At 62.1% G+C, this 27,682-nt stretch overlaps 1 protein-coding gene across 3 annotated transcripts; it reads left to right on the top strand.

The window, feature by feature from the left end:
- ALS2CL (ALS2 C-terminal like) lies at nt 1–26,472 on the top strand. Of its 3 annotated transcripts, XR_005781498.1 has the most exons (27): nt 1–80; nt 3,883–4,008; nt 4,743–4,935; nt 5,237–5,302; nt 5,784–5,949; nt 6,451–6,582; nt 7,141–7,260; nt 8,466–8,524; nt 8,663–8,729; nt 9,172–9,368; nt 10,417–10,482; nt 10,907–11,005; nt 11,109–11,270; nt 12,006–12,117; nt 13,210–13,287; nt 14,144–14,274; nt 15,481–15,654; nt 15,827–15,923; nt 16,126–16,283; nt 16,801–16,869; nt 17,741–17,914; nt 19,121–19,163; nt 19,587–19,648; nt 19,757–19,906; nt 20,215–20,311; nt 20,712–23,764; nt 25,401–26,472. XR_005781498.1 is itself a non-coding variant. In XM_040445138.1 (26 exons), exons 2-26 carry the CDS (start codon nt 3,906–3,908, stop codon nt 20,790–20,792), a joined length of 2,856 nt encoding a protein of 951 aa, XP_040301072.1. In that variant the 5' UTR covers nt 1–80; nt 3,883–3,905; the 3' UTR covers nt 20,793–26,472. The 3 variants fall into 3 exon arrangements, 1 of the variants encoding a protein (XP_040301072.1); XR_005781499.1 differs by having other exon boundaries at nt 19,121–19,171; nt 20,712–26,472; XM_040445138.1 differs by having other exon boundaries at nt 20,712–26,472.
- Nucleotides 26,473–27,682: the final 1,210 nt, after the last annotated feature.

The following is a 27,682-nucleotide window of genomic DNA, read 5'->3' as shown; positions in this document are numbered from 1 at the left end:
CGGGGAGGGGGCGGCGTGCGGGCGGCGGGGAGCCAGCGGCCGCGGCGACGCTCCCCGCTCTGGGCACCGGCACCGCGCAGGTAAGGGCGGGGCGGAGGTCGCGCGTCTGTGGGCGGGCTCCTGTGCTCCCGCTTGCCCCTCACTCCAGGTGGGACTTTCGCCTAGCGCCCCCTCGGGCCGCCGCGTCGCCGTCCCTCCACGGCTCCTCGGTCCCAGGCGGCGCTCACATGGGGGCCGTCTGAGTTTGTCCCAAGGCACCGGCCCCGTTCCCCATTCCCCGCCCCGCCCCGTGCCAGGGCCCTTCGGCCTTGCAGCCTCGTTCTCCCTGCCCCGCGGTTACCCGGCTCGGAATTACGGGCAGCGCAGAGATAGCGCTCGGGGTTCGTGCACCGCGCAGGGGATCGGTCCCGGGCTGGGGTGCGAGGACCGCCCCCGGACCCCATCCAGCCTGAGAGACTGCCAGGAGGAGGTGACGCCTGCAGTGAGACCGGCATGGGCAATGCCTGGTGGCTGGGACAGGATCCCATGTTTGGGAAACTCCAGTGACTGTGCGGGTGCCAGGCAGGGAGGGGCAGGGAAGCTGTCAGAGACTGAGAAGGGTTGGGGGTGGGGGCGTATAGGACAAGAAGCTTAGAGGCATGGAGAGCCCAAGAAGGAGTGCTGGGGGGAGAAGCCAAAGTGGAGACTGAGGGGTCAGCTGTGACAGTTGAGCACCCCCACCCTGGGGCAGTTCCTCTGTCCTGTGTCTACCACTGGGCTGTTTTAGGGGTCTCTGGGGCAGCCCAGGAAAAAAACGTCAAGAGCAAGCAAAACTTCCTTGCTTGTCCACACCAGGAAATACCAGAGTGGGTGCCATGACAGGGTGTGGCCCAGGGGCCTGAGGGGCTCGGGGGGCCAGGTCTTGGAGAGGGCAAGGGAGGCTTCGGTGACCCTGCCTGAGAGCGACCAGGCGTGGAGAGAGGCCAGGAATGCAGGGGAGACAGCAGGTCTGGCGGCTGGTTAGATCGACAGGGGAAGGGCAGCTGACTCACCTGGGCACGCCAAGACTAGCCAGTTCTGTCCTCACCCTGCCCCACAGTGAGCGCCCAGGCTGCCTGAGGAGGTAGGAGGCTGGGTCCTGCTGGGAACTTGCTGTGTGCCCTGAGGCAAGTCGCCCAGCCTTTCTGAACCACCTCACTCAGGTGACCCGGCAGGACCGGCCGCCAGAGGCCTGGGTCTGAGCAGTGCACATGCTCTACAGATAGCGTCTCAGCCCTCTCTTGCCTTCCTCGGCCTCAGTTTCTCCATAGGTGCTTCATGTGCAGCCTAACACTAAGGAACCTTAGAACTGGGTGGAGGGAGAGGGTATGGAGGCCATACTCGTGACCAGAGCCCGGTGGGTTAGGGGTGTGATGGGTTTGAGCAGGGGTTACTCCTGCTGGGTCCCTCTCACGTTATGGCTCAGCACCTCCCCCTACCCCCAAACACACACACTCCTGCATACTCGTGCGTGGTCTGCTCCCTGCTCTCACTCTCTTGGTTGCCTCCAGGATGAAGGCCCAAGCTCTCTAGCTGGGGAGCGGGGACCTGGGCACCACCAGACCAGATCCCCAACCTCAGCCGCAGCCTTCCCCACCACTGCCTCGCCAGCCATGCTTAACTTCTGGCCTTTTCTCTGAGCAGTGTACCTCAGTTCCTTAGAGGTAGGCGTCCCTTTGGAGCCACAGATCTGGAAGGGTCCTGGAGTAAATGCCAGTCTGGGTCTGTAAGACTCATCCGGAGGGTCCCTAGGCTGCTTTGAGCGGTGAAGGAGGCTGAGGACCAGGTCTCTGCACCCAGAGCAACTCCCCACACCAGTTTATCATTTCTAAGGAGGACTCAACATAGTTTGAAAGCTCTGATCTAAACGCACCCCTATTTCGCAGAGGTGGTGACTGAAGCCCAGAGGGGAGCAGGGCTCCGGACAAGCATGGCCAGGACTGAGCAGTGGGTAGGGGGTTGGCAGGGGGTCCTGTGGGAGCAGCTGAGGTATGGGCCATGGGTCCAGGGTAAGGGTAGCTGCCAGCCCCCCAGCGAAGGGCGGGGGACGCCTGAGGTGGAGAGGGGCAGAGAGCTCTATCTGGGGTGCAACGTGGCTGGGGTGGACCCCAGGTCAGTGTGAGTGTGGGGGATGCCTGGTGTTCAGGGCCCCTCGGCCTCGAGCTACCGACTGCAGGTCCCCACCCGCCCTGATCTGGTTCCTAGTCCACACCTCCTGTCCTGGCTGCACCTTCTTCCTCCACCTTTATTTAGCCAGTGTCCTCGCCTCTCAGTTCACACCCCCTACTGACTGGCTGCCAACTGAGGATGGAAAGGTCACCCCCACCCCCCAAAGGGCCTTTCCCTTCTGTCAGTTTCTGGAGCTATGGGGGAGGGTCGGGGGGGGGGACGGGCCCCACTTGCTGTACCCCTGACCCCTCGGCTGAGCTCTGCGGATCTGCCTGAGTTGACGTGGAGCCACCTGTCCCTCTGCCCCAGGTGGGGTGGGGGGAGGTACTGGGGCTGCCACAGGGGCCCACAGAGAGAGCAGGCCACAGCTGGGCAGCTGGCCGCTTCCCCTTCCTGTCGGTCCCTCCCAAGGCCCCGCCCTCCTGAAGCAGCAGCAGCAGGAAAGGTGGGGCAGGAATGCCGGGGCCTGGGCCCTTGGCCAGAGTTCTGAGACACCCGCCCTGCTGCCCCAGAGCCTGTTCCCTGGGAGTTGTAGGTTTTGTCAGGGGCCTGGAAAGGGCGCTGGGGCTCCACCTGTGTCACCATTCCGGCGACCCCGATGATATCTCCCACCCCACCTAGGTCAGCTAACGGCAGAGCCTCTGAGTGTCAGAGCCAGGGACAGGCAGTCTGAGGGTCTCAGGCTAAGAGACCCTGAGATGTGTGGTCTGGTCCTTCGGGCAGATGAAGTTTGCTCGGTGAGGGCACCCGGCTCTGGTGGGAGAGCGCTGTGTCTGTTTGGAGGCTGCGGCCCGGCTGTGGGGGTGGGTTGGAGCCCAGGCCCCTTGCTGACCCTCCCTCTCGTCAGAGAGCCACATTCTCAGGGGATTCTCTGCCTGCTTGGTGGGTCCGTCACTCCATGGTGGGGAGTCCAAAGACTCAAGCCCACCTGCCCGCCCCCACAACCCCTACCTCTTTCCTCTGGGCACAGCAGGGTCAGCCAGGTTGAGGGGCGTGGAGGGTCTGGCTCTCACCCCTGCTGACCTCACTCTGCCACTGCCGGGCCCCGTCTCCTCTCCAGCTGTCACCACATCCATCTCCCCAAGTCTGACGTTGGGTCCTACCACGCTCCCTTGCCCTGAGATCCTCCATAACTCCTCCACTGGCCACGTAGGCCACTCTTGTGGGCCACGCCTGGAGCCTGGGCCCTCATGCCCGTGATCCTTTGCTCTCACTGTGCCCATGATCCTTTGCTCTCACTGTGCCCATCTGCATGGCCTGAGCCACGGCCTTGAGAAAAAAGCTGGGTTCCTCTGACAGCGTGTCCTTGTTTCCAGAGACTCTGTGGAGGGGGAGCTAGGTCAGAGCACCACTAGATATTACTCTGAACCTCGGGAGCCATGGTGGATGTTTGAGCAGGGGAATGAGCAGGCCAGAACTGGGCTTGAGGAGCACCTGCCTTTTGGGCTAAAAAGAGGTGTTTCCCTAGGCAGTTCTGAGCCCTCACTGCCTCTCCATCAGGTCCCCCTCTGCTGGGCCCAGGTGCAGAGCAGGGCAGGGGTCAGTGGTTGGTCCGGGCGTTCCCCTCTGAGGCGGCCCCGCGCTCACCACTCCGTTCTGTTGTGGGCAGTCCCGGGTCTGAGGCCGTGGGCTGAGAGCGTGGCACTGACCGTGCTCTCGCTGGCGCCCTCTGTCTGGTCTGGGCCCCATTCGCAGGCCCCGAGTCCAGCGTTCTGGCCATGTGCAGCCCTGAGGAGGAGGCCCTGCTGCGGCTGGAGGAGGTCTTCTCCTCCACCCTCGCCCGCATCAACAGCCTCGTCCTCCAGCCCCTGCTCACGGCTGGTGAGTCTCAGCTCTGCAGTGGGAGGGCGGGGGACGCAGGAACCATCCTGGGACCCCGGGACCTAGCTCGTTAGACTGTTCGAGGCACGCACAGCCTGCTCAGCCTCAGACGGGAGTGGGGACACTCGGGACTGGGGCTCCGCCTCTGGTCGCTGGCTGCTCCCTTCTCAAAGGGACCCCAAGGGGCCAGGCCACGGACCCCTAGCCCAGACTCAGCTGTACATAGAGTCAAAGTCCCACCTCTTCCAGGGCACAGGCCTGATGCTCTGCCTGGATTCTCAGCCTGCTCTCACCCAGGGCACGGCTGGAAAGCAGGATGCTGAGTTTCTACTTCCAGTTTGGGTCTCACTTGTGAAGTGACCTTGGTCAGGTGCCTTCCACTGAGGGGCTCTGTCCACTCATCTGTGAGAGGGAGGGGACCATAGGACCTTACAGACCCAGCATCCCAGACCCCAGGAAGTCCAGAGACTCGGGGGAGTTAGTGTACGTGGTGTCCCTGCTTGGGGGGGGGGGGGGGACATGTGCCCCACTTACTCCTCAAGGGTGCTGCCCGGCTCTCCGGCTGCCTGTCCCTGGTGAGCTCCAGGGGGCCACGTCAGCTTCCTATCCAGAGCCAAAGACCCCAGGAGGATGCAGAACCCTGGCCGAGGCTCCTGGGCTGTGGGGGCCCCTCCCCTCGAGGCGGAGAGGCCCTGCCCCCTCACAGCGTGGTTGCCCCGCCCCCCCTCCTCCAGAGCCCTCGGACCCCCAGGGCAGAGAGTGCCTGCGGCTCTTGCAGCAGCTACACAGGTGCTCCCAGCAGCTCTGGGAGGTGACGGAGGAGAGCCTGCACTCGCTGAGGAGGAGGCTGTGCCACCAGGACTCCGCCGGGCTGGAATCCCTGCTGTTGTTGTGCGGCGCCGACCGCGTTCTACGGGTGCACGTAGAGTACGGGCGGCGAGGACGGCGGGGGATCGTCCTGGGCCTAGGGCTCCCCGGGTCAGGTTTAGGTTTGGGTTCGGTCTGGGGTGGGTCAGCCTCAGGGCCTGGGGCCTTAGCCTGGCACAATCACAGACACCCCAGACCTGAGCCTTGGGGCCTCCCAGGGAGGAAAGACTGAGTTAGAATTATCTGGTTGGGCCAGGGCTGCGGGGACTCGGTGAGTGGGGTCCGAGGACCCCGGAAGGGCAGGGGCTTGGGTCTGAGGCCGTGGGCTGGGCCTGCAGGGTGTCTCCTGTGCTGTCTGTAGGTACATCGAAGCCTACACTAGCTGCATGGTGGTGCAGGCCTTTCAGAAGGCAGCAAAGAAGAGGAGGTGAGCACAGGGTGCTGCGGGGATGGGGGAGTGGGGGCTCTGAGTCGGTGGGGGTGTCCGGGAGGGAAGGCTGGGGAAGTCCCATGGCCACAGCAGCCCGTGTCACAGCCCATGACTCATCCTGAACACTCCTGGTTCTAACAATTCCACGCTGATCCACACCGGAAGGTGGGGGGGGGGGAAGTCTATGGAGGCTGTGAGCCAAATCCAGATATCCACTAGCCAAGGCCAACCCTGGGAAGGGGAAGGAGGGGCCGTCCTGTTCAGGGTGGATGGTTGTCCTCGATGATCTCTTCACCCCGAGATATTGTCGTTGAATCTTCTCCAATCAGGCGACCGTGTTCCTGTGATATGAGAGTGGTTTGGGGTCTGGGACTGCTCCTGAGATATGGGGGCATTAGCTGGGTTTGGGTGGGGGATGGTGGCAGGGACAGAACGTAGGAGGGGGATGAAGGCGGCGTGTGGCCCTTCCTCCACTCAGCGAGTACTGGCGGGGCCAGCGGAAGGCGCTGCGGCAGCTCCTGTCGGGCGTGAGCTCAGAGGCCTCCGTGGGCACAACGCTGGTCCAGGCGCTCCGCCAGCCGCTCGCCCATCATGTGCAGCAGTACGTGCTCCTCCTGCTGAGCCTCGGGGACACCGTTGGGGAGGTAGGTAGCAGGGAGGTCGGGCGACCAGGTGCTGCTCAATAGGCCTGTCACTTGTAGGGACGCCGGGGCAGGAGAGGAATGGTCCTGGCTCAGGGGACCCATCTGACTCAGGAACCCTGGCTTGAGAAAGACACAGCCATGCTTTTGGGGACGTGGCCCTGTTCTGGGGTACATGGCCCTGCTGTAGTGGAGCTAGCAGAGACCTGGGAAGCAGATGGAGAATCATGTACTGGGTGTGAGGACACCTGGCCCAGGTCCAGCTTTGGGGGGTGGGGGGTGTCACCCAGTGGTCCTCTGGAAGCACCTTCATGCTGGCCTCTCCCTCAAGGAAGGGCTGGCAGGGAGAAAAGGACAAACTTTGGCTTAGATCCAGACCTTCTGACCAGCTGGGGCCAGGCCAGGGCCGGGGCAACCATCACAGGGTGGCGGAAGGTTCTGACAGGCCCCCACCCCCACCCCCACCCCCGTCCCCCACTCACCAGCTGCTCTGTGTCCCTGCAGCGTCACCCCACTCGGGAGCTGGTGGTGCACGCGGCCACCCTCTTTGGGAACCTAGAGTCCTTCATGAGGCAGGCGCTGGACCAGGCCACCGCCACGCAGGCCCTCTGGCACACCCTGAGCAGCCGGCTGAGAGTGAGTTTGAGGCCTCAGGGCGGGTCAGGAAAGGGGACTCTTATCAGGCAGGGGCCAGGTGGCTGTGAGGGCCCTCTGTGTAGCCGTCCTCAGGCACTTGCTGAGTGCCTCCTGGGCCAGGCCGTGAGCCGGCTCTGGGGAAAAGCAGTCAGAACTGACTCTGTCCTGAGACGCCACCCGGCGATCACGTCCTCATGTCACCACCCACTGTGGCACGCACTGCCCCTACCGGGGTCGGCGGGGGAGCCCCCTGTGCCCTGAGAGGGTGTGGCCGGCCTGGGACCCAGTGTAGAGAATTAGGGGAACAGAGAAAGGGGACAAGAATCGCCAGCGAGAGGCAGGGACCGCAGAGCCCCGGTGAGTGTTGTGGGGGGCTCGGCGGGGGCAGTGGCTCGAGGTGGGACGGGCCTCAAAGCGAAGCTCTGAGACAGTTTGCTGCCCCCACCCCCTCCAGACCTTGGAGCCCCACTGTTGTCACAGAGCTGGGGGCCTCCGGGAGATGGTTAGAGTGGGGGACAGGGGCGCCTGAGCCCTGTGCCTCCCCGCCCTCCTCCCCAGGATGTGCTCTGCACCCCTGCTCGCAGACTCCTGCAAGACAGCCAGGACATACCTGTGACGGTCACCCCGCTACGGGCGGAGCGTGTGCTGCTCTTCGATGATGCCCTGGTCTTACTGCAGGTTGGGGTGGGGCTGCCCAGAGGTCCTGGGGCCGCAGCGGGGGTCGGGGGCCTGGCTGAGAAAGGAGTGGGGAGCGAGAACTTGGGGAGGTGATGGGGGCCGAGAGGCAGTCATTGCTGGGGGTGGGGGGCGGCAGGCCCCGCCATCCCTGGAGCAGGGTGAGCTATCGGGCAAGGCCGCGCGAAGTGCGTCCCAGTCCCGGCTGCCATCGTTGCTAACCATCTGTACCTCGGTTTCCTCATCTGGAAAACGGGACACTTGTGAGTGAGTTGGTCTTCAGCAGGTGCCGGACAACTCTTGGTTCTTTCTCTTCCTTACTTAGGAGGGGAGCCCCAGATGGGAGGTCAGGGGTGGCCCTTGGTGACTGAGGAGGGCTGGATGGATCCAGGCACACATGAGGCTTCTAGAAAAAAGTACTGTGTAGATCCAGGGCCTGGGCTCTGGACGTTGCAGAAGTCAGGGCGGAGCCAGGGCTGGGGTTTGGGATTGTTTCCTGGCCTGTAGTATCCCCCACCCTTGAAGTCATACGGCCCTTGTGATAGCCATAGCGCTGTCTTCTCTGTCCCCTCAGAATGCCAGGCTGGGGCTCCCCTGCAGACTGGGAGGCCGAGGCCTGGGGGGAGGCGGGGGCTGCTACTTGCCCTGTCTAAACCTGTATCTCCTGAAATCTGGTTCACTTTGAGCTCCTCTCCACTCTGTGCCCCAGGTACACCAATGAGATACTTCAATGCTCTGTGCCCTTTCCTACCTCTGGACCTTTGCATGTCCTGTACCAGGCCCACTCTTGTCCCTGCCTGTGTCTCGCACACTCCTCCTGCCCTTCGGGCCTGGGCCTGGTGCCTCCTCCCCCTGCGGCGGTGAGGCAGTGACCTAAGTCAGGCAGGAGGTCGCTGCATGCAGTCTTGTAGAGGAAGGGGCGTTGGTCAACTCTCCAACTCTCCGGAGCAGGGATGGCGTTCCAGATAGAAGGAGCAGCACAGGGTCATGGATGGAGCCGGAGGCGAGGGAGGGGCTGCTCCAGGGTTCCCAGCCAGGCCCTTGGATGGGAAGGGAGGTGGGGAGCGGGCTGGCTGAGCCGGACTGAGTAGCCTGGGGACGCCCGGCCGGGTGGCAGCAGGTTGGTGCCTGGAGCACGACTGGCCCAGAGCAGGAGGGGAGCGTCTGGTCTGGGCCCTGGGTGACACCAGTGCCCCATCTCCTTCCAGGGCCACAGCGTCCACACCTTTGATCTGAAGCTGGTGTGGGTGGATCCTGGGCAGGACGGGTGAGCGGCCCCCTCCAATCACACCCCAGGCCTTCTCTCCCTCCACCCACCTGACACCGCCCGCACCCCAGGGCTTGGGCCTCCCGGAACACCCTCCGGAACGGAGCTGGGGCCTACTCGTCACCTCCATCTGTCTAGGTGCACGTTTGATCTCCTCACACCTGAGGAAGAGCTCTCCTTTTGCTCCAAGGACCCCCAGGGCCGGGTGAGTGTGGGTGGGTTGTGAATCGGGGCGGGGTGGGGCCAGAGGAGTGAGGGAAGGCAGCAGGAGGGCAGGGGGAGGGCACAGGTGTACCACCCCCCCCCCTCCCCCCGGAGGCTCTGGGACCATGGCCACAGCGAGTCGGCAGTCAGCCCGGGTCGGGCCTCAGAGTGCCGTGGAGAACAGGGTACTTGGCCCTGTGAAGCCGGGATTGGGGCCTTTGCGGGTGCCTGCCCCGCGGCTCTGTCTGGCTCCCCCGGCAGGCACCGAAACTGCACACGAGGTCTGATGCAGGGCCTAGGGAGCAGCATGGAGCCGTTAGTTGGCTTTTCCCCCAGACGACAGAACAGAGGGGGAGGGGCGTGGCGGGGGTACTATCTGGAGCTTCCTAGAGGGGCTGCCTCCACAGCAGTGACCTATCCTGTGTTTCCCCTGTCCCCACCAGATGGTCTGGCAGTGGAAGGTAACTCAGGCTGTGTGCCAGGCCCTGCGTGGGAAGAAGGACTTCCCCATGCTGGGGGCGGGCCTGGAGTCCCCCGAGCCCCCCACCTGCCGCTGCGGGGCATACACCTTCCGCGCTGAGGGTCGGCTCTGCCAGGCCACCTACGAGGGCGAGTGGTGCCGGGGCAGGCCCCATGGCAAGTGAGTGACCGGAGCTCCGGGCCGAGCGAGGCAGGGGTCGTTGTGGGAGTCTGGGGACAGATGGGACCCACATGGACCTAATCACCCGAGGGCACGGACCAAAGGCTATTACTCCGAATCAGTTGGTCAAGCCTGTTTGTCCCCCGGTCTCTCTTAAGCTCTATTGGACAGGACCTGGCCCATAGTAGGTCCGTGCCATGTAGAGTCTTGGTGAGGGTGATGACACCAGAAGGCATGGGACAGGCTTCAGGCGGCTGGCTTGCAGGGCTGCAGTGACTGTTTTCGGGAAGCGGGGGGAGAATAATGCTCATATTCACGTAGCACCGTCTGGTGGGGGAAATGGTTTGCAGATACCTGGCCTCCCCCAGCCCTTACAAGACCCCCCTGGGCGAGGGTCATCACCCGTTCTGGAGGCCCAGAGGCTGGCATGACCTGCCCAAGGCCTCAGGGCAGGTTATAGGGTGAGTCTGGCTTCAGTCACAGGGAGGTGGGCTTTTCAAGACCCTGTGGCCCCACCGTATGCTCCAGCTGGAAAAGCCAGGGCCCCGAAAGCAGAAGGGACTTGCCAAGGTTATGCTCATAAGCACGTTAGTTTCTGATACCTTGCCTGCTTCCAGAAAGGACTTGAGGAAGCAAATGAACAACAACAACAACAAAAAAAAAAAACAGAAAAAACAATGCCGTGTCAGAAGAGGGGAGGAGGTTGCTAGAAGCCACTGGCTAGCACTTGACTTAAGCTTGAAGTTTAGCTCTGAGCTTCCTGTTGGTCAAGGGAAAAAGGGAACCTGGATGTTTCCAGAGCTTTCCCTGTGGGGTGTGGTGAGTGTGCCTGAGGCTGCTGGGCTAGTTGTGCCAGGAGTCGAGAAGGACTGAGAGCCCCCTGCGGGTCATGGAGCTCAGAGAGAAGGGCTGGGTGGGGGCAGGGAATCCAGTCTGGGGGGAGCTAGGGCTCTCAGAGTGTCTGTGGTGGAGGTCAGCTGGGGGCTGTGTGTGTGTTAAAGGACCGGTCGAGCGGGCCTGATGTGTGTGCCCTTCAACTGTCTTCCAGGGGCACCCTGAAGTGGCCAGATGGCCGGAATCACGTGGGGAATTTTTGCCAGGGCCTGGAGCACGGGTAAGGCCGGGGCTGATGCGGGAGAATGTGGCGGGCGGGGGAGTGGTTTTCACCCCCGCCACCGTCACCAGCCTGGCCCCATCCTAAATCCCCGAACCTCAAGCAGGAACTTAAGGCCATTTGGTCCAGTTCCCCTTATTGCACTTCGGGAAACCAAAGCCCCGAGGAGGGGCGGGTCATGGAAGGAGTGGTCAGGACCGGAAGGTGCTCCCAGGATGCACAGGGGGGCGGGACAGGGGGAGGCGTCCTCAGAGTGGCCCTTGGGAAGAAAAGACGGCTGAGCACCTGGGCGATTCTCCTCATTGTCTGAGAAGGCCCCTTGGAGGTGGGGACGCTTCTGGTGGCAGGGAGGGGTGTCACGGGGTGTCCTGGTCAAGGTGGTAGCCTGGTGCTGACCGCCCCCTCCACGCACCCACACTGACAGCTTCGGCATCCGCCTGGTGCCCCAGGCCTCCGAGGACAAGTTTGACTGTTACAAGTGCCACTGGTGGGAAGGCAGCATGTGTGGCTACGGCATCTGTGAGTAAGTGACCCTCGGCGCCATGGCAAGGGGGGGCTCTTGGGGCGGGCACGTCCCCTGGGCCGAGCTCCGGGAGGCAGGGCCAGCTGTTGGTGACCCTCTGCAGGTACAGCACCGACGAGGTGTACAAAGGCTACTTCCAGGCGGGCCTGCGGCACGGATTCGGGGTCCTTGAGAGCCCCCCACAGGCCCCGCAGCCCTGCAGGTACACGGGCCACTGGGAGAGGGGCCAAAAGAGCGGCTACGGCATCGAGGAGGATGGTGACAGGTGAGCGTTCCACGGCCGCCCCCCGCAGGGTCAGGGGGCTCAGGAGACCCCCACACACCAGACTGAGCAGGGCGTGGGTCCTGTGGTCAGTGCGTCCCGTCCGTTTGCCCCCTCAGAGTCTCTCTGAAGTCACTCACTTCCTTTCCGTGGCCTTGGTTGCTGCTGAGGCTCAGGATGAGGGAGCCCTGACCTCCTTGGTTAAGGAGGCTCCCAGACTGGCCCCTCCTCGCGCTGTCCAGGAGGACTTTCTGACCCCCAGTCTAGTCCCGTGTAGGGATCACAGCCCGTCCAGGCTCTCTGGGCTGTGAGAGGAAGCCCGGGGTCCTTGGCCTTGTATTTGAGGCTTGCCTGTCTCTCTGACCTCACCCCTGCCGTGCTGCCTGCGTGCCCCTCCTAGACCAGCCTTCTAGACCACTGAATGTCCCCTTGTACCTGTCGTACCTGTTGTAGGCTCCTACCTCCACGGCTCTGCATTCCATCATCCTTCCTGCCACCTCGCCCCAGGAAGCCTGCCAGGATACCACCCCCCCCCCCCCCCCCCCAGGCAGGCTCCCTCCCTCCCCATTTTCTGTTTCTCTTGGAGGTCCTGACCTCACTTGCCCCATGTCTGAGTTGAGTAGATTCAGGCGATATCACTGCTCCTTATCCGCTCACCACCCTCACCCCTTGACCCCAGCCCTGCCAGCTTAAAAGTGCCCAGGAACGACTCTGATCCAACTCTGGCTCCTCCCCCAGGGGTGAGCGCTATATTGGCATGTGGCAGGCTGACCAGCGCCATGGCCCAGGGGTCATGGTCACCCAGGCAGGTGTCTGCTACCAGGGCACCTTCCAGGCGGACAAGATGGTGGTGAGTGGGGTGACCCGCGTGTATCCTGAGCCACCCTTTCCCTGCACTGGGGCTGAACCCCCGGCTCTGAGGGTCCGGATGCTAAGCAGAGGCTGGGCGGCGGTGGATGGGGGGGGGAAGCTGGGTTCCTAGGTGCTAGAGGGAGACAGAACCTCAGCAGGATTCTACCTGCCACCTCCCCTGGCCTTGGCCGAGTCCCTGCCCCTCCCGTCTCGGTTTCCCCATCAGCACCTCAGGTTAACTACTTACTGTAAGCACAGTGAAATCAGCAAGAATGAGGTACGTGGTGAGGATGATGCCAGCAGTCACTGCAACTGACATTGATAGACTCCTAACTGGATACCCAGCTCTGGGTTCAGCCTCCCAGCACGATCTCGTGGGATCCTCCCCGTAGTCCCGCGGATCATGTCATCGTCCCCAGTATATGACTGACAGATGTGAGGCTCAGAGAAGTCAGAGAACCTGCCTAGTGTCACCAGGTCTCCTGAGCCCGGGCACACCAGCCCTTGCCTCCTGCCTCACTCACACCCTGCCAGGTGCCCTGCTCCATGTCTGGCCTGGTGACTGTTACTGTTATTATGGCTTGTGCATTTGTTTATGTGGGAAGGATTGAAGGGGGACAATAAGCTAAGAATGGACACAAAATAGATTCAGATAGGACACAAATTGGATCCTGTTTGGCTCTGAGCTTCCTGGCGGCCAGTGTCACAAGGAAGCCTGGTTGGTTCCACTGTGCCCCCTGGGTCAGTGATAGGGAAGTGGGGATGGGTGAGGAGAAGCCCAGGGCTTCTTGAGCTGTGGGTGGGGAAGGGAGGTCACCCAGGAGGCCTCCTGAGAGAAGCCACTGGAAAGGAGGAGCCAGGTCCCAGGGAGTCATTCAGGATAACCCAGGGATGAGGCCCATGGAACGGGTGCTCAGGGCTTAGCAGGCCAAGGGCTGGCATCCCACCTAGGCATGGTCCTGGGAGGTGTGACAGGGCTCAGGACCCGGGTTGATGCCTGCCTCCTCTCCTCCTGCTGGCCCCTCCCCGGGCCCCATCTCCTGGCCCTTCCTAGCTGACTGCTTTGACTCTCTCCGGCTTCCTTCCCTAGGGCCCAGGGATCCTCCTCTCTGAAGACGACTCCTTGTATGAGGGCACCTTCACCAGGGACCTGACCCTTGTGGGGAAGGTAAGGGCCACTGAGACCTATCCCCTCCTGGTCAAGCCTTGGCTGGAGCCTGTAATCTCCCCACTTGGACCCAGGGCTGAGGGTGTGGGCGGTGGGTGAAGGTAGGGAGGTGCCTCTCTCATGTCCACTGCGTCCAGAGGGTGGGCACGGTGACCCCCTAACGTGGAAGTGGACTTCGAACCCTGGTCAGAGTCAAGAGGGGACAGGTGGGTTTGCCTTGGTGCACAGGGTGCTGGCGGCCTGGCCGTGTCTCCCTACAGGCCCCTCGTTGGGAATCCACCCCTTCCATCAGCACTGACGCCTTGGAGTTAGTGTCCTTCAGAATGTTCCTGCCTGGGCTGACCCAGCAGAAGGCAGTTGGGTCCCTGCTTGGGCCTTTGGGAATGTGGGGCTGTTTCAGTCTCCTGGTGACTGGAGGGCACTAAGGCATCTAATGGGTGGGCCCCGAGCGCTATGAATGAGACACTCATGAGGCAGGGACTGTCCCTCCCAGGGCCAGCAGGCCCTCAGGCCTTGCCTAGGCCTCTTCCTACTTCTGGACTTACCTCCTCCCCCCGTCCCCGCCACCAAGTCCCACAGTAGTGGCTCTCCTGCTGTGACCTGAGAGTCCCTTTCTCTCTCCCTGCCAGTCTCCCACCTGAGGTGACCCTTTGGGCCGTTGGCACAGCTCTAGGTCAGGGGCTTCTAAGGTGAGGGGATTAGGAGCCCCTCAGGGTGGGGCAGAGTGAACGGATGGTGGGAAGGCCACCCACCAGACGCTAGCCTCTGTGACCCAGGATGGACAAGCAGGTGGCCTGTCATGATTGGATGGGAAGGCAGCTGGACGGACAGACCTTGTCTCCTTCCCTGGTTGCAGGGCAAGGTCACCTTCCCCAATGGCTTCACCCTGGAGGGCTCTTTTGGCAGCGGGCCAGGAGGAGGGCTGCATACCCAGGGCCTGCTGGACACGGCCGCCCTCCCGCCAGAACCAAGTGGCACCCGTAAGAGGTAAGAGCCTGGCCGCCCGGCCCGTGCATTCTGGAGCCTGACTGGGGTGTGTCTGTGTGTGTCTGTTTCCACCCCAAGGGCTCAGGTCTCGTCAGAGGGCCTTTTCTGTACGTTCTCTTTGTTCTTTATTCAGTTCCGAGGGCCCAGGTCACACAGCCCTCAAGTCAGAGACTCTTGGAATCAAGGGCTATGGCCTAACTTCGTACACCACAAAACCGGAGAAAAATATTAGGCACAGGCTTTGCTTCCACCCTGCTTTTTTTTCTGGGAAGGGTACAAGACAGTTTGTAAAATAACACACGTAGACAAGAATAAAATGGAAAATAAAAGTGCGAGTTGGACTTCAAGGAAAGAAACATACAGATAGGCCTCACAGTGGTTATGGCTGAGCATGAACCTGGCTCTGAGTTCCCTGGTAGCCAAGGTGAAGAAGGAAACTTGCTAAGTGGACTTATTGTCACTCTCGTGGGGTATTTGAGAAGAGGATAGACTTCTTCCCACGGAGACAGAGTTCTTCCTTGGAGAACCGTAGTTCAAGTGGTGACTCTTTGCTGTGTCTGTCAAGGTACGGATCACAGACAGCATTTCAGATGTGGGGGTGGGGGGGCGGCGGGGGAGAAGAGTTGATTACTAGACCCTTCCTCTTTGCTTGCTTCTTCTCCCTGACAGCAGGACCTGGGAGTAGACAGCAAACCCCAGAGGCCTGACCAAGCCTGGGTGGGGTGCAGGTGTAGGAAAATCTGTGAGCGTGATGTGCGAGTGCAGCGCTCCACTGGGCACATGCAGCCAGACCCCCGGGCCCGTTGGCCGAGATAAGACCAAGCTCAGGAAGGAACCAGCTGGGGTGGGAGGGAGAGCAGGGTCTCAAGGCAGGGGGATCCTGGACTTTGGGCCCGTTAGCTCTTAGGGCCAGACCTTGCTGTCTGGACTTGGCCTCCAGCTCTCAGATCTTTCTGTCTCCTTTCCAGGGCCCTGTGTGTCCCTTTCTCTCTTCTCCACCGGGGAGCAGATTCTTTCTGTCCCTCTCTCTGCCTCTCCTTTCTTTTCCTGGAGCCTTGGAGCTCAGCCCTCCCAGTCCGCCCCCCTGTTCCTGGGCTCCGACTCTAGGCCAGGTGGGACATCCCCCTCTCCCCGAGGGCCCGGACGGGGTCCTGCCCACCGCAGCTCCAATCCCTGCCTCCCCCCCCTCCGCCACCTCCATCACAGGCAGCTAGGTGTGGGCGCCTTCCCCGCGGAGAGCCGCTGGCAGGGCGTCTACGGCCCCTTCCGGGACTTCGTTAGCGCCGGCTGCCCTGGGGACTTGCAGGAGGCCCTGCTGGGCTTCCACGTGCAGAACTCGAGGGAGCTTCGCAAGTCCCAGGAGTACCTGTGCTGCGAGAGGTGAGGTGTGGGCGTGTGCGTGAGTGCAGGCACGCGTGCGCCCAGCGGGACATCCGGAGGGCCGGGGTTGGGGGTCTGTGGGACTCCCGCGTGGGCTGGGGAGGAAGGCTTCCTGGAGGGGGCAGGCCAGGACCCAGGTGTGGGTGAGAGATGTGTGTGCGCGGTGCCCCAGGACCCAGCCCGAGGACCACGCGGGCAGAATGGAAGACGTCCTGGACGAGCTGCTGCAGCACCGGGAGCCCAGAGCCCTGCGGCAGTGCCTCAGGAAGGTGAGGGCCCTTGGGCAGGGGGGTCTGCGGGGAGGGGGCCTCCTCACTGCCCCTGGTGCTGGCCTGAGGGGCCAGCCCGGGGACCCTTTCTGCTCAGAGGGCCTCAGTGTTCTCATCTGTGAAATGGGAGCATTCTTGGGAGTCTTGACTGGGCTCCAGCCCCTGGCCCCGGTCACCTCTTTGTTGCCTTTGCACCTGCCAGGCTCTGAGCAACTCGCTGCACCCCCTGGGAAAGCTGCTCCGGACGCTGATGCTGACCTTCCAGGCCACGTATGCCGGCATCGGGGCCAACAAGCACCTGCAGGCGCTGGCCCAGGAGGAGGTGAAGCAGCATGCCCGGGAACTCTGGGCCGCCTACAGGTGAGCTCGGTGGCCTGCTGGGGACAGCCACAGCCCTGTGGAGGTAGAGTTCTGCTCTTCCCGGATGTCAGGTGCTCTGCCTAGCCCCCTGGGCAGGAACGGTGCCTCTGGATTGAGAAAGAACCGGAGGCCGAGCAAAGGGGTTAGAAGGCAGGGAGATTATAGCACGGACTTCCTGGAGCCAGAGTCGGAGCCTCGACGGGCCCTGAGCTGACCCCTGACCCCAGGGGAGCTCCAGTACACTGCAGGCTGAGCCTGACTCTGGACTCAGACCCCATCTAACGTCAGAGATGGGGGCTAGATGCTGTAGTTCCTTCTCTTGTGGGGTTCCAGCGCTGTCAGGCTGACGCCCTGTATTCCCAGCTTCCTAACTGCAGAGGCTTGGGAGCCGGGGCTCTGGGCCTCACGCTCCACGGCTCTGGTGGTGGGGGCGGATGCAGAGCCCGCTGCCCTGTCCTTTGGGGACTCGGGTTCCATGGGAGGTGGCAGCCCAGCTCTCCCTGTCGTTGGTTTGCAGGGGTCTGCTGCAGGTGGCCTTACAGCGCAAGGGCCAGGCTCCAGAGGGAGACGAAGATACAGAGACAAGGTGATTGCTCCCCTGGGGCTAGGTCCAGGGAAGCCTCTGGAGCCTCCTTCGGAGGATTGGGGGGGGGGGCTTCTGGGGAAATCTCGGGGCTCATGCTATCGACCACGCATTGTTCATTGACCACGAAGATCAGAATGACCCACGACCTCTGCTCCTTGAGCGACCTGGGAGGAGGCCCCGCCACAATGCCTCAAATGCATCTTTGTTCAGAATGTGCCATCCCAGCCTCATCTCTCGGGTGTGCAGGGGGTGAGCAGCTGCCCCGGGCACCCTCCTCCCTGCACACAGATGGGGAGACAGGTCTGGCAGGGGCTGAGCCCGAGGTCGCGCAGAGTGGGAGTTGTGTCATTAAGCTTGTCTCCCTAGTCCTCCAAGACCACACCTTCCCGTTCTGCCTTTAGGTTTCAGGCCGAGAGATCCTGATCAGGGAGGCCTGTCACTGCACTGCAGGATGCGTGGGAAACGGGGCTAGACGTTGGGTAGAATTTCCCCTCTGGAGTCCTAGGAAACTTAGAAAACCAGGCGGCAGAACTGGACTAGCCTGGAATGACAGCTGAGTGCTTTGCCGCAAGTCCCTTGTCTGTCCAGGGCCCGGGTTTTGCTTTCAGTCAAATGGGGATCAAATCCCACCCCACTTGCCATTTTGGTTGTGAGTCAAATGAGAGAATCAGGAGACCCCAGATTTCAACCGAATGAGGGAATGACCAAGAACAGACTTAGGAAGGGCTTTCTAGAGAATGGAGGGGGCGGGGACACTTTGTTGGGGGACGAGGGGCTCTGTGGGCTTTTTGAGGGGCAGCCCAAGTAGGGGTCCCTACCCCCTAGGCTCCCACCCTGCTGGCCCCAACCTGTCCTGGCCACTTTCACTCAGGGACGTGCAGGTGCACGGATTGGTGCTGCCCCTTATACTGCCCAGCTTCTACTCGGAGCTCTTCACGCTCTACCTGCTTCTCCATGAGACGGAGGACGGTCTCTACAGCCAGGGCATTGCCCACCTGAGCCTCTTCCCCGACACCAAGCTGCTTGAGTTCCTGGACGTGCAGAAGTAAGCCTTCCCTCCTTGCCATGTTTGCCAGGGCCCCCATGTACACAGGATACGAAATGCAGTTCAAATTGTCTTTAGCAAAAAAGGGGGTGGTGCTAATTGGCCCGGGTGCCCATGAAGTTCTAGGATTATGCTGGTGTGGCGGGTTTCAGGTGTGGCTGGATCTAGCTATTTAACCTCACGGTGAAGGGAAACACCGTCTCTTTTGATGTATCTCTGGCTCCCATTTATGGTGAAACACAGGGTACCAGCCATTCAAGGTTTATACTCTACCAGCTCAGTCCCCGCACTGTGCCCCAGGGAGCTGGTGTCCCCTTCCCAGCTCCAGCCGGGAGCTGTCCCTCACTGGCTTGGCTGGGGTCTGGAGCCTGCCCCTAAATGCTGGCTGTGGCCTACAGCGGCCAGCCTGCCTCAGTATCTGCCACTGGGGCTGGGGCAGGCGTCCTGCCCCCAGCAGCTGGACTGAGAGTGGGGGGAAGGGAGATCCTCAAGGGGAAACTGAGGACTGTTCTGGGAGCAGGTCCCTTCTACCCTCAGTGCCCCTTCTCATCCGTCGATACTATGAGTGACCGCCTGCCCAATGGGGGGCATGGGACCTCTCCTTCCACACCTGGTCTCCCTTGTCACACCGCGATGGTGTTTCCCACCCACCCCCTCCAAAGCCCTGTTTCCCCTTTCATCGTGAATGTCTCCTGCATCTGACTGGTCACCAGCCCAGACACCTGGTTGCCAACCGCTTCCCAAGCTTCCTTCCTCCCCAACTCTTGCTGCTGCCTCTGTGCTGCTTCCTCCATGCTGGCCTCCCTGCTCCATTGTTTCCCCAAGTCCTTGCCCTGTGCTGCACTGCATGGCACCCACATCCCTCCCTGTTCACCAGCCTGCACTGGCTCACCGAGCCTCCAGAACAGTCTCTTCTGCTGTCATTCTCTGTCTGGCCCAACCCCTGGAACTTCGCTCATAAGGTCCCTTGGCCCACAGCGCTGCCCCTCACCCCTATCCAGGTTTTGGGGGGGCCGTCTTCTCCAGGGATCTGTCCCAGCCTCCCTTGCCTTGGTCTCCATGCGGGAGCTCCAGGGTGCCGTTGCGGACCCCTTTCCTGCGCTCAGTCCCGCTATGGGACACGGTATATGGGGGGGTTGCCCTCTGACCTCAGACCCTGCCCCCTCCTCCTGGCAGAGGCTCCGTGTCATACTTGTTTAATTTCAGGCACCTGTGGCCCCTCAAGGACCTCACGCTGACGACCAATCAGGTGAGAAGGTGGGTCCGTTAGCTGCCCCAGGTAAGGGGGAGGCCTGAACCCTGAGCTGGGCCCCCCACGGTTTGCTCAGGCCTCTTTGTGTTTCAACAAGCCCTTGGGTCTGGGGGCCACCGAAATCGGTACCCATAGGGACCCAGTGACTATCGGCTATTGGAATCATTATCTTCTCTATCCATTTTGGTCCCCCCAACCTCCTGGAGACCATTTATCCCACTTCACAGTTGAGTAGACTGAGGCTCACGGTGGAGCTGTGACTTACCGTGGGTCACTCGAGCACTGGCTGTGCTGGAGCCAGTGATGGGGAAAGGTGGGCGGCAAGAGCTCCAGCCCCAGGAGGGCCAGAGGGACGGAGCTGGGGGGCAGACCGTGGCCTCATCCAACCTGCGCTTCCCCCCCCTTCCCCCCCCCATGCAGAGACTCTCCCTGGTCAGGGACAAGTGCTTCCTGTCAGCCACTGAGTGTTTGCAGAAGATCATGTGAGTCTGCACCCTGGGGAGGGTGGGGGACCAGAGGCGGGAGTGATGGGGCCCCTGGTGGGGACTGAACCCGGGGGCCTCGATCTGGAGCCCGCTACCCTGCTGCAGCACCACGGTGGACCCCCGCGAGAAGCTGGAGGTGCTGGAGAGGACATACGGGGAAATTGAGGCCACCGTGTCGCGGGTGCTGGGCCAGGAGCACAAGCTGCCCATGGACGACCTGCTGCCGCTGCTCATCTACGTGGTGTCACGTGCCCGGTGAGCCCCGGCCAGGCCGGGAGCTGGGGTGGGGGGGGCTGCAGGACGATCCCTTCCCACCCTGCCCGGCCCCCAGCCGGGACACAGGCTGAAGCCTTCAACATCAGGGTTTCTGAGCACAGCTTTTCTTGGTACAAAGCGGGAGGCGGAGGCCCAGAGAGGCCCGCCCCGGGTCCCGGGTGGGGAGCAGAGCGGGGATCACCTCCCAGGTGTCCAGCCACCCAGGCCGGGGCTCCTTCCCCAGCCGCGTGGTGCCTGTCCCTGATGGGCCCCTTCTCCCTCTCACTGCGGGGGTGGATGTCCTCCAGAATCCAGCACCTGGGAGCCGAGATCCACCTGATCCGTGACATGATGGACCCCATCCACACGGGAGGCTTGTATGACTTCTTACTCACGGCCCTGGAGGTGAGGGACAGAGGTGGTGGACTGGGGCCAAAATACCCTGGTCGGTGGGACAGACCCGGGCGCATGGTGGGGACGAACCCAAATTCACTGCTCGTGTGTGCTTCTGCGGGGCGGGCCTCACTGAGCCTCCGGGCCTGCCCTTGTTGGGGGTGGGGGGGGAGGCCCCGCAGTTCACCCCAGCCCCGGGGCCCCGGGACCCTGGGCATGTTCCAGGCTGCATCCCTGAGCGGACCGGGAGTGGGAGGCCCCTCTTCCTTGCAGACTGTGGCTGGGGGCTGAGCTGGAGACATGGTGCTCCCGGCCCAGGAGGCGGCTGTGCTCCCTGGTGTTGGGCTGTGTTTGTGTGGGGCTGGGGGCTGGCAGGCCAGCTCCCCGCTGAGCCTCGCCTCTTTCCCGCCAGTCCTGTTACGAGCACATCCAGAAGGAAGATATGAGGCTGCACCGCTTTCCCGGCCGTGGGGACTCCAGACGGCCCCGGTAGCCTGGCCGCTCCCAGGCCGACCGCAGAGCTGAGAGGGGCCGCCATGGTCCGGCCTGGCCCTCGTCGCCCACAGAGCAGAGGACAGGAGGGGCCCCTGGAGGCGGTTCCCGGAGAGGAGGGGCAGTTAGTTTCTTCCAGGGAGACGCTGCTGCCTGCAGTGGGCCGAGGGCGAGGGTGACACACGTGGGCCTGGAGCCGGGGGCTCCCCCTCCCCCTCGCCCTGCCCCTAGGTCGGTGTCAGATGACCTCCCTGACCTGCCGCGGCTCACGGGCCTTTTTGCTGCCCGAGCCTGGCTCCCACACGGACCTCGCGGGGCCTCGGTGTCGTCCTCTGTTTACCAGCGGACTAGATGGTCTGTGACGGGCTTTCCGCCCGTCTTGCTGGATCCCGGAGTCCTTCTGGAAGTTTGACTTTTTAGGCTGCCGGGCTGAGATTCTCACATCATTGTCGGTGGTGTTCCCTGTTTCCTGGTCAGAGGCTCCACGTTGCTGGTGAGGCCGCTTTTCATGAGGCCTTTTGTCCGGGGGTGGCCTCCTAGGGTCCTGCCTCGTTTCTGACTCTGCCCCGGGACTGAGCTGGTCTCTCTGGGCTGCGGGGCTGGACAAACCCCAGTCCACCCTGACCTGCTGGGTGGCCTCCCGCAAGGTCCTAAGAGCCACACGCCTGGAGCCCACGGGCCCGCGTGCAGGGGGACAGCAGTGGCATGGGGCCATCTGTTCTCTGTCCAGGGTCAAGACCCTGCAGGTGCAAGGGGAGGACAGGGGGTCTCAGGGGCCTTGGGGAGGGGAGGACTTTGTTCCCACAATGGTTTCCGTGTGGGACTGAGAGACACGGGAGCTCCATCTTGGGGCAGCCTCACCCCTGCCTGGCCTCAGTTTCTTCTCCCCACATCGAGGGGCTTCCACCTGGTGACCTGCGGGGGCTCCCCCTCCCCTGTCACAGGAGACGTGTGACAATAAGCGGGGTGACTGATCTGAAGAAGTCCAGGGGCGAAGCATGGGGAGAGGGTGGATTTATGCAGGGATGTAGCCCTGGAGGGAGAGCTGGACCCAGCCGCCACAGCCGCCCTGCCACCGTGCCCTGGATCGTGAGCAACTCAGGTCACCGTCCTTGGCTCCAGGTGTGCTCTCCATAAATGAGCACTGACCTCGAGGCCCGTGAGGGAGGCTCTCAGAAAGCCCAGCCACTCCTGAGCCCCAGGCGGAAGCCCCCCAGGAGTCTCAGGGTGGGGGGCTGGTGGTGGCTGGGGGCACCCACAGACCCTGAGAGGATGGAGGGCAGGAAGAGTGAGGATATCCGGATGCCGTGGGCCTTCGAGCTTACCCAGGACGCTGCCACTGCTACTTTAATCCTCTCAACGGTGATCAGCTCCTTCTTGTCCCTTGACGAGTAGAACACGCTTGCCTCATGGCGGCCCTGAGTGGTAGGACGCCTGCAGCCTCACCCCAGAGGCTGCCCCCCCAAGCTCCTCCCAGCCCCCCACACCACCCGGCCTCCGTCAGGATCCGAGAACTCTCACTGTAGCTCCGATTCACCAGGACCCCTCCACCCGCCCTGTGGCCGGGCCTTGCCCAGTACCAGTGGAGCTGGAGCCTCTGGACAGGGACAGGAGAGGCCGAGGGCGGCCGCGCTGTGGCAGCCAAAACCCGAGACAGTGAGGACATTGCCAGCCGAGGTCAGTGCTGCATTCACAGAAGAGACGCTTGGAACCGGGCAGCCAGCCTGCCCCATGGGCGTCTCGGGAGGCTGATGGAGACGGGTCACCTGCGGGGACCCCAGCGAGGACCTCTCCCAGCTGCTGCGGGAGCCCCTTTGGCTGCAGGGTCCTACGTCTCGGGAGGTCAGGTTGCCCACCAGGACCTCATGATCCCCTGTGCCGGAGAGCTGTGAGCCCAAGGGGGCCCCGTTCCTTGACACCTGCAGGTGGCTTTCTGACAGGCTGCATGGGGCCGCACCAGCCCTGTCCCCGGGGGCCTGGGTTTGGGGCTGAGAGAGAGACACCCGAGACATTAAATGACCTCTCAGTGAGCAGACGTGTTGGAGTCACAGCCTGACCACCCCGTCTCTTCCACGGCAGCCCTGGGCCTACATGCGGCCTCCCATGGAGCCCCTCAACTCCTGCTTCCTGCACCCGCATTTCCTGTCCGCCTGCTCTCCAGCTCCTGCCCCTCGTCGTTCTGTGCCCCACACGCGCCCTCCTCCGGTCCCCTGGGTCCCAGGCTGCTCCATCCTCACAGGCCCAGCTCACGTGAGGCCCTCATGTCCCAAGGAATGAGCCCCCCGGCCCCGCTCCAGGGCCCGCTCCCTGGCCCAGTCGTGTTACTGGTGCCTGACGGTGGATGCCTGCTCCCCCGCCCTCGATCTCCACGCGCAGCAACGCCCTCCGCCTCTCCCTGAGCCAGCAGCGATGGCAGTGAGCGTGAGGGTGGAAACAGGTGGACTTGGGAAAGGTTGGACTGTGAAGGACCCCAGCCCCGGGCCGGGTCCGCATTCAAAACTGGCCGGGGTGGCATCTGTGAAAACAGAAGCCCCTCGGGTGTGACCAGCACAGGCAGGGACCCACGTGGAACGGAGGGCTGGCCACGCTCAGGCCAGGAGCAGCCGGGAAGTTGTTGCCAAACCCTCAGAGAAAGGGGGGAAAAGACAACGCCCTCTCTGTCTGGGGCTCAGGTTCCTGTCCCCGGGGCACCACACCCGGCAGCAATGTGGCCAGTCCAGCAGGTTGTCTCCGGGCGCTAATCTGTTGCGGGTGTTGCGCTCCCACAGCAGGAAATGTCACGAGGCGGCCAGGTTACACCTGTTGACCAGTTGTGGCTGGTGGAGATCGGTCAGGGCACAGAGGGGCCCCACGAAGCCCCCCACCTCCCTCCCTCAGTCAGCGAGCCTCACCAGGGGCCTCTTGGATGCCAGCCCCGTTCCCTGCACAGGCTACAATCTGGGACGTGGCCAACAAGGCCCCAGCCCTCTTCAGGTGAGAAGGGCCAGCTGTCCTCCCAGAAAGGGACCGATGACAGGGAGTAGAGGAAGCGGGAGAAGCCGAGTCCACAGCTACTGAGAATGGGAGCTGCCAGGCATCTAGAGGGATGCCAGTTCGGACTAGGCCTCTATTCTGATCGCCCCCAAGGGTGCTGGGAGCCAGGGCACGGCCCAGACAAACCCCTTGCCCACTGCAGCCTTGGACAAGGCTGGAGGGAGAGTGGGTGGGGGGGGGGCAGCCAGAGGGGCACGGGGCTGCTGGAGAAGCCTTAGCAACGCTAAAGGGAGGCCAGCCCTCCCTGAGCGGGGACCTAAGTGAGCCTCGTGGCCTCAGCTGTCGTCTCTCCCAGAGGGATGGCCGCCCACCGTGGGACCAGTGAGGGGCAGGGACTGCCCTCCTGTGGCCACTGGGGAAGGGGTAAGTTCAGGGTTAGAGTCAAGGTCAGTGTTAGGGGTTAGGGTTAAGGTCAGAAGCAAGGTCAGTGTCAGATTAGAATAAGGGTCAAGGTTGGAGTTCAAGTTAAGGTTAGAGTGAGAGGAAATGTCAGGTTCAGATCAGTTCAGGGTCCTGGTCCAGGTCAGGACTTTACTGGTTGGCCTCGCCCAGGGTTGTGTGGACGTGAGCTCTGGCTTTGACTCTTGCTGTGGGCCGGAACCAGGGGTGGGGGCCAGGCTGCCAAGGCCTTGGTGTCCCTGTGACCGTGGCCCAGTCCCTCCCCAGACTGGGTCTTGTTTGCTGTCTCTAAGAACCCTCACGGTGCAAGACCACTGTTCTGCCATCCGGGGAAGGAAGGGGAGAGTGGGCAAGAGGTGAGGCTGGGGGTCAGGCGCCGTGACGGTGCCTGGGCAGCGACCCCTTCCAGATGTGGTGCTGGTGCCACTAGAGAGAAGGGCTCAGTTTGCAGAATGGGGCTGGAGTCACTAAGTACAGTATTCATGACCCACCCGAGGCTGGGGGCTACAGCCTGGCCCCTGCAGCGTCCTGTTGCAGTTTTAAACAGAAACATTCGTTGAGCATGGCCGGGACTCCAAACCGGTGGAAGTAAGTAAGACCCGCTGGTCCCCTGTGTTGGGGAGCGGCCGGTGTCTGGGCTCTCTCCCCCGGCGCCAGGGGCGGGGGGTGGTAAGGAGGGTTTGAAGCCTCGTGTCTATCCGAAATTCGCATCTGAGGTTTGCCGAACAGGAGATCTCTCAGCCCTGGCTCATCAGCAAATCAGAACCCCGGGGGCAGAGAACAGGGAGAGGCTGTGAAGGGGAAGGGGGGGTCTAAGGGAGTATTCAGCTGCCCCCCTCACCCCCGGGCCAAGCAGTCCTGTGACGCTTGCTGGGCAGTGCAGGGGTGGGGGGGACACAGAGTTAGCCAGAGCGCTTGGGGTACCCTTGGGTGAAGGCTGCTGGTGGCTGGGGACAGATGACCCCTGGATTTTCCCTGGGGACAGTGACCCCTTCCCTTGCTCTGCTGGCTGGAAAGGACCTGCAGAGGCTGGTCTGCCCAGGGCAGCATCCAGGCTCTTCCTCTGTGTGTCCTGAGCTGGGGCGGCTATGCCCAGGACGGGGAGGGGCCTGGGTCTGCGTGGGGAAGGGCTGGCAGTCCTGCTCGTCTTACCCAGTCCTCCAACTGTCACTTCCAGGCCTGCCTTCGGAGGCAAGCGCTCCCCTGCCACCCCCCACATCTGCAGTCCTCAGGAGACGAGTGGTGGGAGGAGAGAGAGCAGGGGACCAGCCATGCACATGGGACCTCCCTGAGACCCAGGTCTCGGGGCCACTGCTTCATCCAAAGGGACCTTCTACACCCTGCTGGTCATACGGCCGCACCAGGCTCAGTTTCAGGAACCAAAAGAACATAAGAGGAACCAGGTGCAAACTGTCAGTTGGTGGGGGCGCCTGGGTGGCTCAGTCGCTTGAGCATCTGACTCTTGATACGAGCTCGGGTCGTGACCCCAGGGTCATAGGGCCTGAGCCCTGCGTCGGGTCCGCACTGGGTGTGGAGCCTGGTTAAGATTGTCTCCCTCCCTCTGCCCCTCTCCCCCACTCACACATGCTCTCTCTCTCAAAACCCAAAAAAGCCCATCAGTTGGTGCCCGCTCTGTAAATGGTGCAGACAGGCTGTTTACCGGCAGCCTCTGGTCTGTCTCTGACACCAGTGTAGGACCCTCTTAATCACGAGTTCATGCATTTCATTCGGGTGTGGCCAAGGGTCAGTCCCAGGCCCCAGGCATCCTCAGGGATAAACGCAGGTGCCAGCCTCTGAGCTGAGACCAACCCTGTGCTTGCGCACTGAACCTTGCCATTGCCTCCGAGGAAGGGGGGCATCGGTGATTGGGTGGCTCTTTGTGTCCTGTCCTGTGTGGGGTCCTGCTCGCTGCAGGAGAAGGAGCCCAGGAGGCACTCACAGTTTTCGTGGTCAGGGCAGGAAGGGAGGGCTGCGTCCTGGCAGATGGCACCGTGGAACTGGAACTCGAGGGATGAATTTGCCAGGCGGGGGGTTGGCACGCCTGGCAGAAGGAAAGGCAGGGACAGAGGCCGGGAAGTGGGGAAGGGCCCGGCTTTCCCAGAATGTGGAGAACTGGTGAACCGAATCAAGGAGAAGTCAGGCAAACCCAAGGTGAGAAAGCCTTGCAAAACCCGTGGGAGCCTTTTCCCACATTTCCCGATCTTCACCCTCCTACGATGTTGTCCTTTGTCCCCATGATGGTTGTCAAACACCCACCAATTCTTTCTCCCTCTTCCCATCGAGATGCGGAGGCAAAAACCCCTGCCCTTAAACCTTGGCCTTTGACGATGCAGTGGGACAGAGGCCACCAGCCTTGTGAGGCTGGGATCCAGAAGCTCACGTGGCCTCTGCCGGTTCCCCTGGACATCCGTGCTGGGAGCATTTCACCACAGAGAGAGAAGTCTGCCACCCTGAGCGGCCATGTGGGGAGACCGTGTGGGGACAGCAGACAGAGAGAGAGGTGGACGCCCAGTGGAGCCAGCTCATCGGGGATCTGGTTGTTTGGGTCTCCCAGCCCAGACCCTGAGCACGTGAATGAGAGTTGGTCATTGGCCTTGACCAAGGGAAAGTCTTGGTCCTTCACAGAGACCACAAGGACCGCAGCCAGGGGGACAGAGAAGCATAGATCTGTGGGGGCCAGAGCCGTCCCCGTGGGGTCTTGATAAACCGGGAAAGCCGCTTTCTTTGGGAGATGGTGGTCTTGATCTGGGTTTGAGTCCTGATGAGATGATATGACATTTGTCCCTGATTTTAGTTGATCAGGGACAAGCTGATCAACTAGTGATCAGTGATACTTCCTCGGCTCTCAAAGACATTCAGGGCAGCCTCAGCTCACTGGCCGGGTTGGTCTGGATGGTGGAATCTCCCTGGCCTTCTTCCTTGCAGGCTAAGACGGTGCGGTTGCTACGGGATTCTGCCAAGCCCGGATTAATACCCTCGGGCCAAGAACAGTCAATACAGAAACTTCAGGAGAGAGCTGCCTGCTTTCTTAGGTAGAAATCCCTGACGGTTGATGGGATTCGTTCCGCTGGTTGCGTCCAGGACCCTGGACGACATGGCTTCATCCTGAGGCTTGAAGTCCTGTTCACAGCTGGCATAGTTGCATGTTGTACTAATCAAACTAAATGAATCTGGCTAACCTCTGTCAGTCAGATGAATCGGGTCAAGAATGGATTCTTCTAACTCCTGTGTGAGAGTCTTTCCAGAAAACGAAGCCAGCTTTCTCCTCTGTGGGTTTTATCTTCCTCAGTTTCGTTCTCTCCTCTGCCTTCTTCACTACCTTTCCTTCTTCTTGTCTCGAGTTCTGTACAGACTCTGGGGATGGTAGGATCTGAATGAGGTCGCTGTCATGAAGATGGGGCACGGACGACCCGTCACTGAAGCCTCTCAAGGTACAAATGTCCCGTCACGTTTGTTTGT

Source organism: Herpailurus yagouaroundi, unplaced genomic scaffold (assembly GCF_014898765.1).
Source record: "Herpailurus yagouaroundi ecotype Mexico unplaced genomic scaffold, PumYag 193, whole genome shotgun sequence".
NCBI lineage: Eukaryota > Metazoa > Chordata > Mammalia > Carnivora > Felidae > Herpailurus > Herpailurus yagouaroundi.
This window is presented reverse-complemented; position numbering and strand designations above follow the sequence as displayed.

What these genes read in the sequence shown, in the direction of transcription:
- ALS2CL (XM_040445138.1), top strand. Translation starts at nt 3,906, where the DNA reads ATGTGCAGCCCTGAGGAGGAGGCCCTGCTGCGGCTGGAGGAGGTCTTC. An exon ending in CCAGCCCCTGCTCACGGCTG is followed by an intron (nt 4,009 to 4,742) that starts GTGAGTCTCAGC and finishes CCCCTCCTCCAG; the next exon opens with AGCCCTCGGACCCCCAGGGC. An exon ending in TCTTACTCACGGCCCTGGAG is followed by an intron (nt 20,312 to 20,711) that starts GTGAGGGACAGA and finishes CTTTCCCGCCAG; the next exon opens with TCCTGTTACGAGCACATCCA.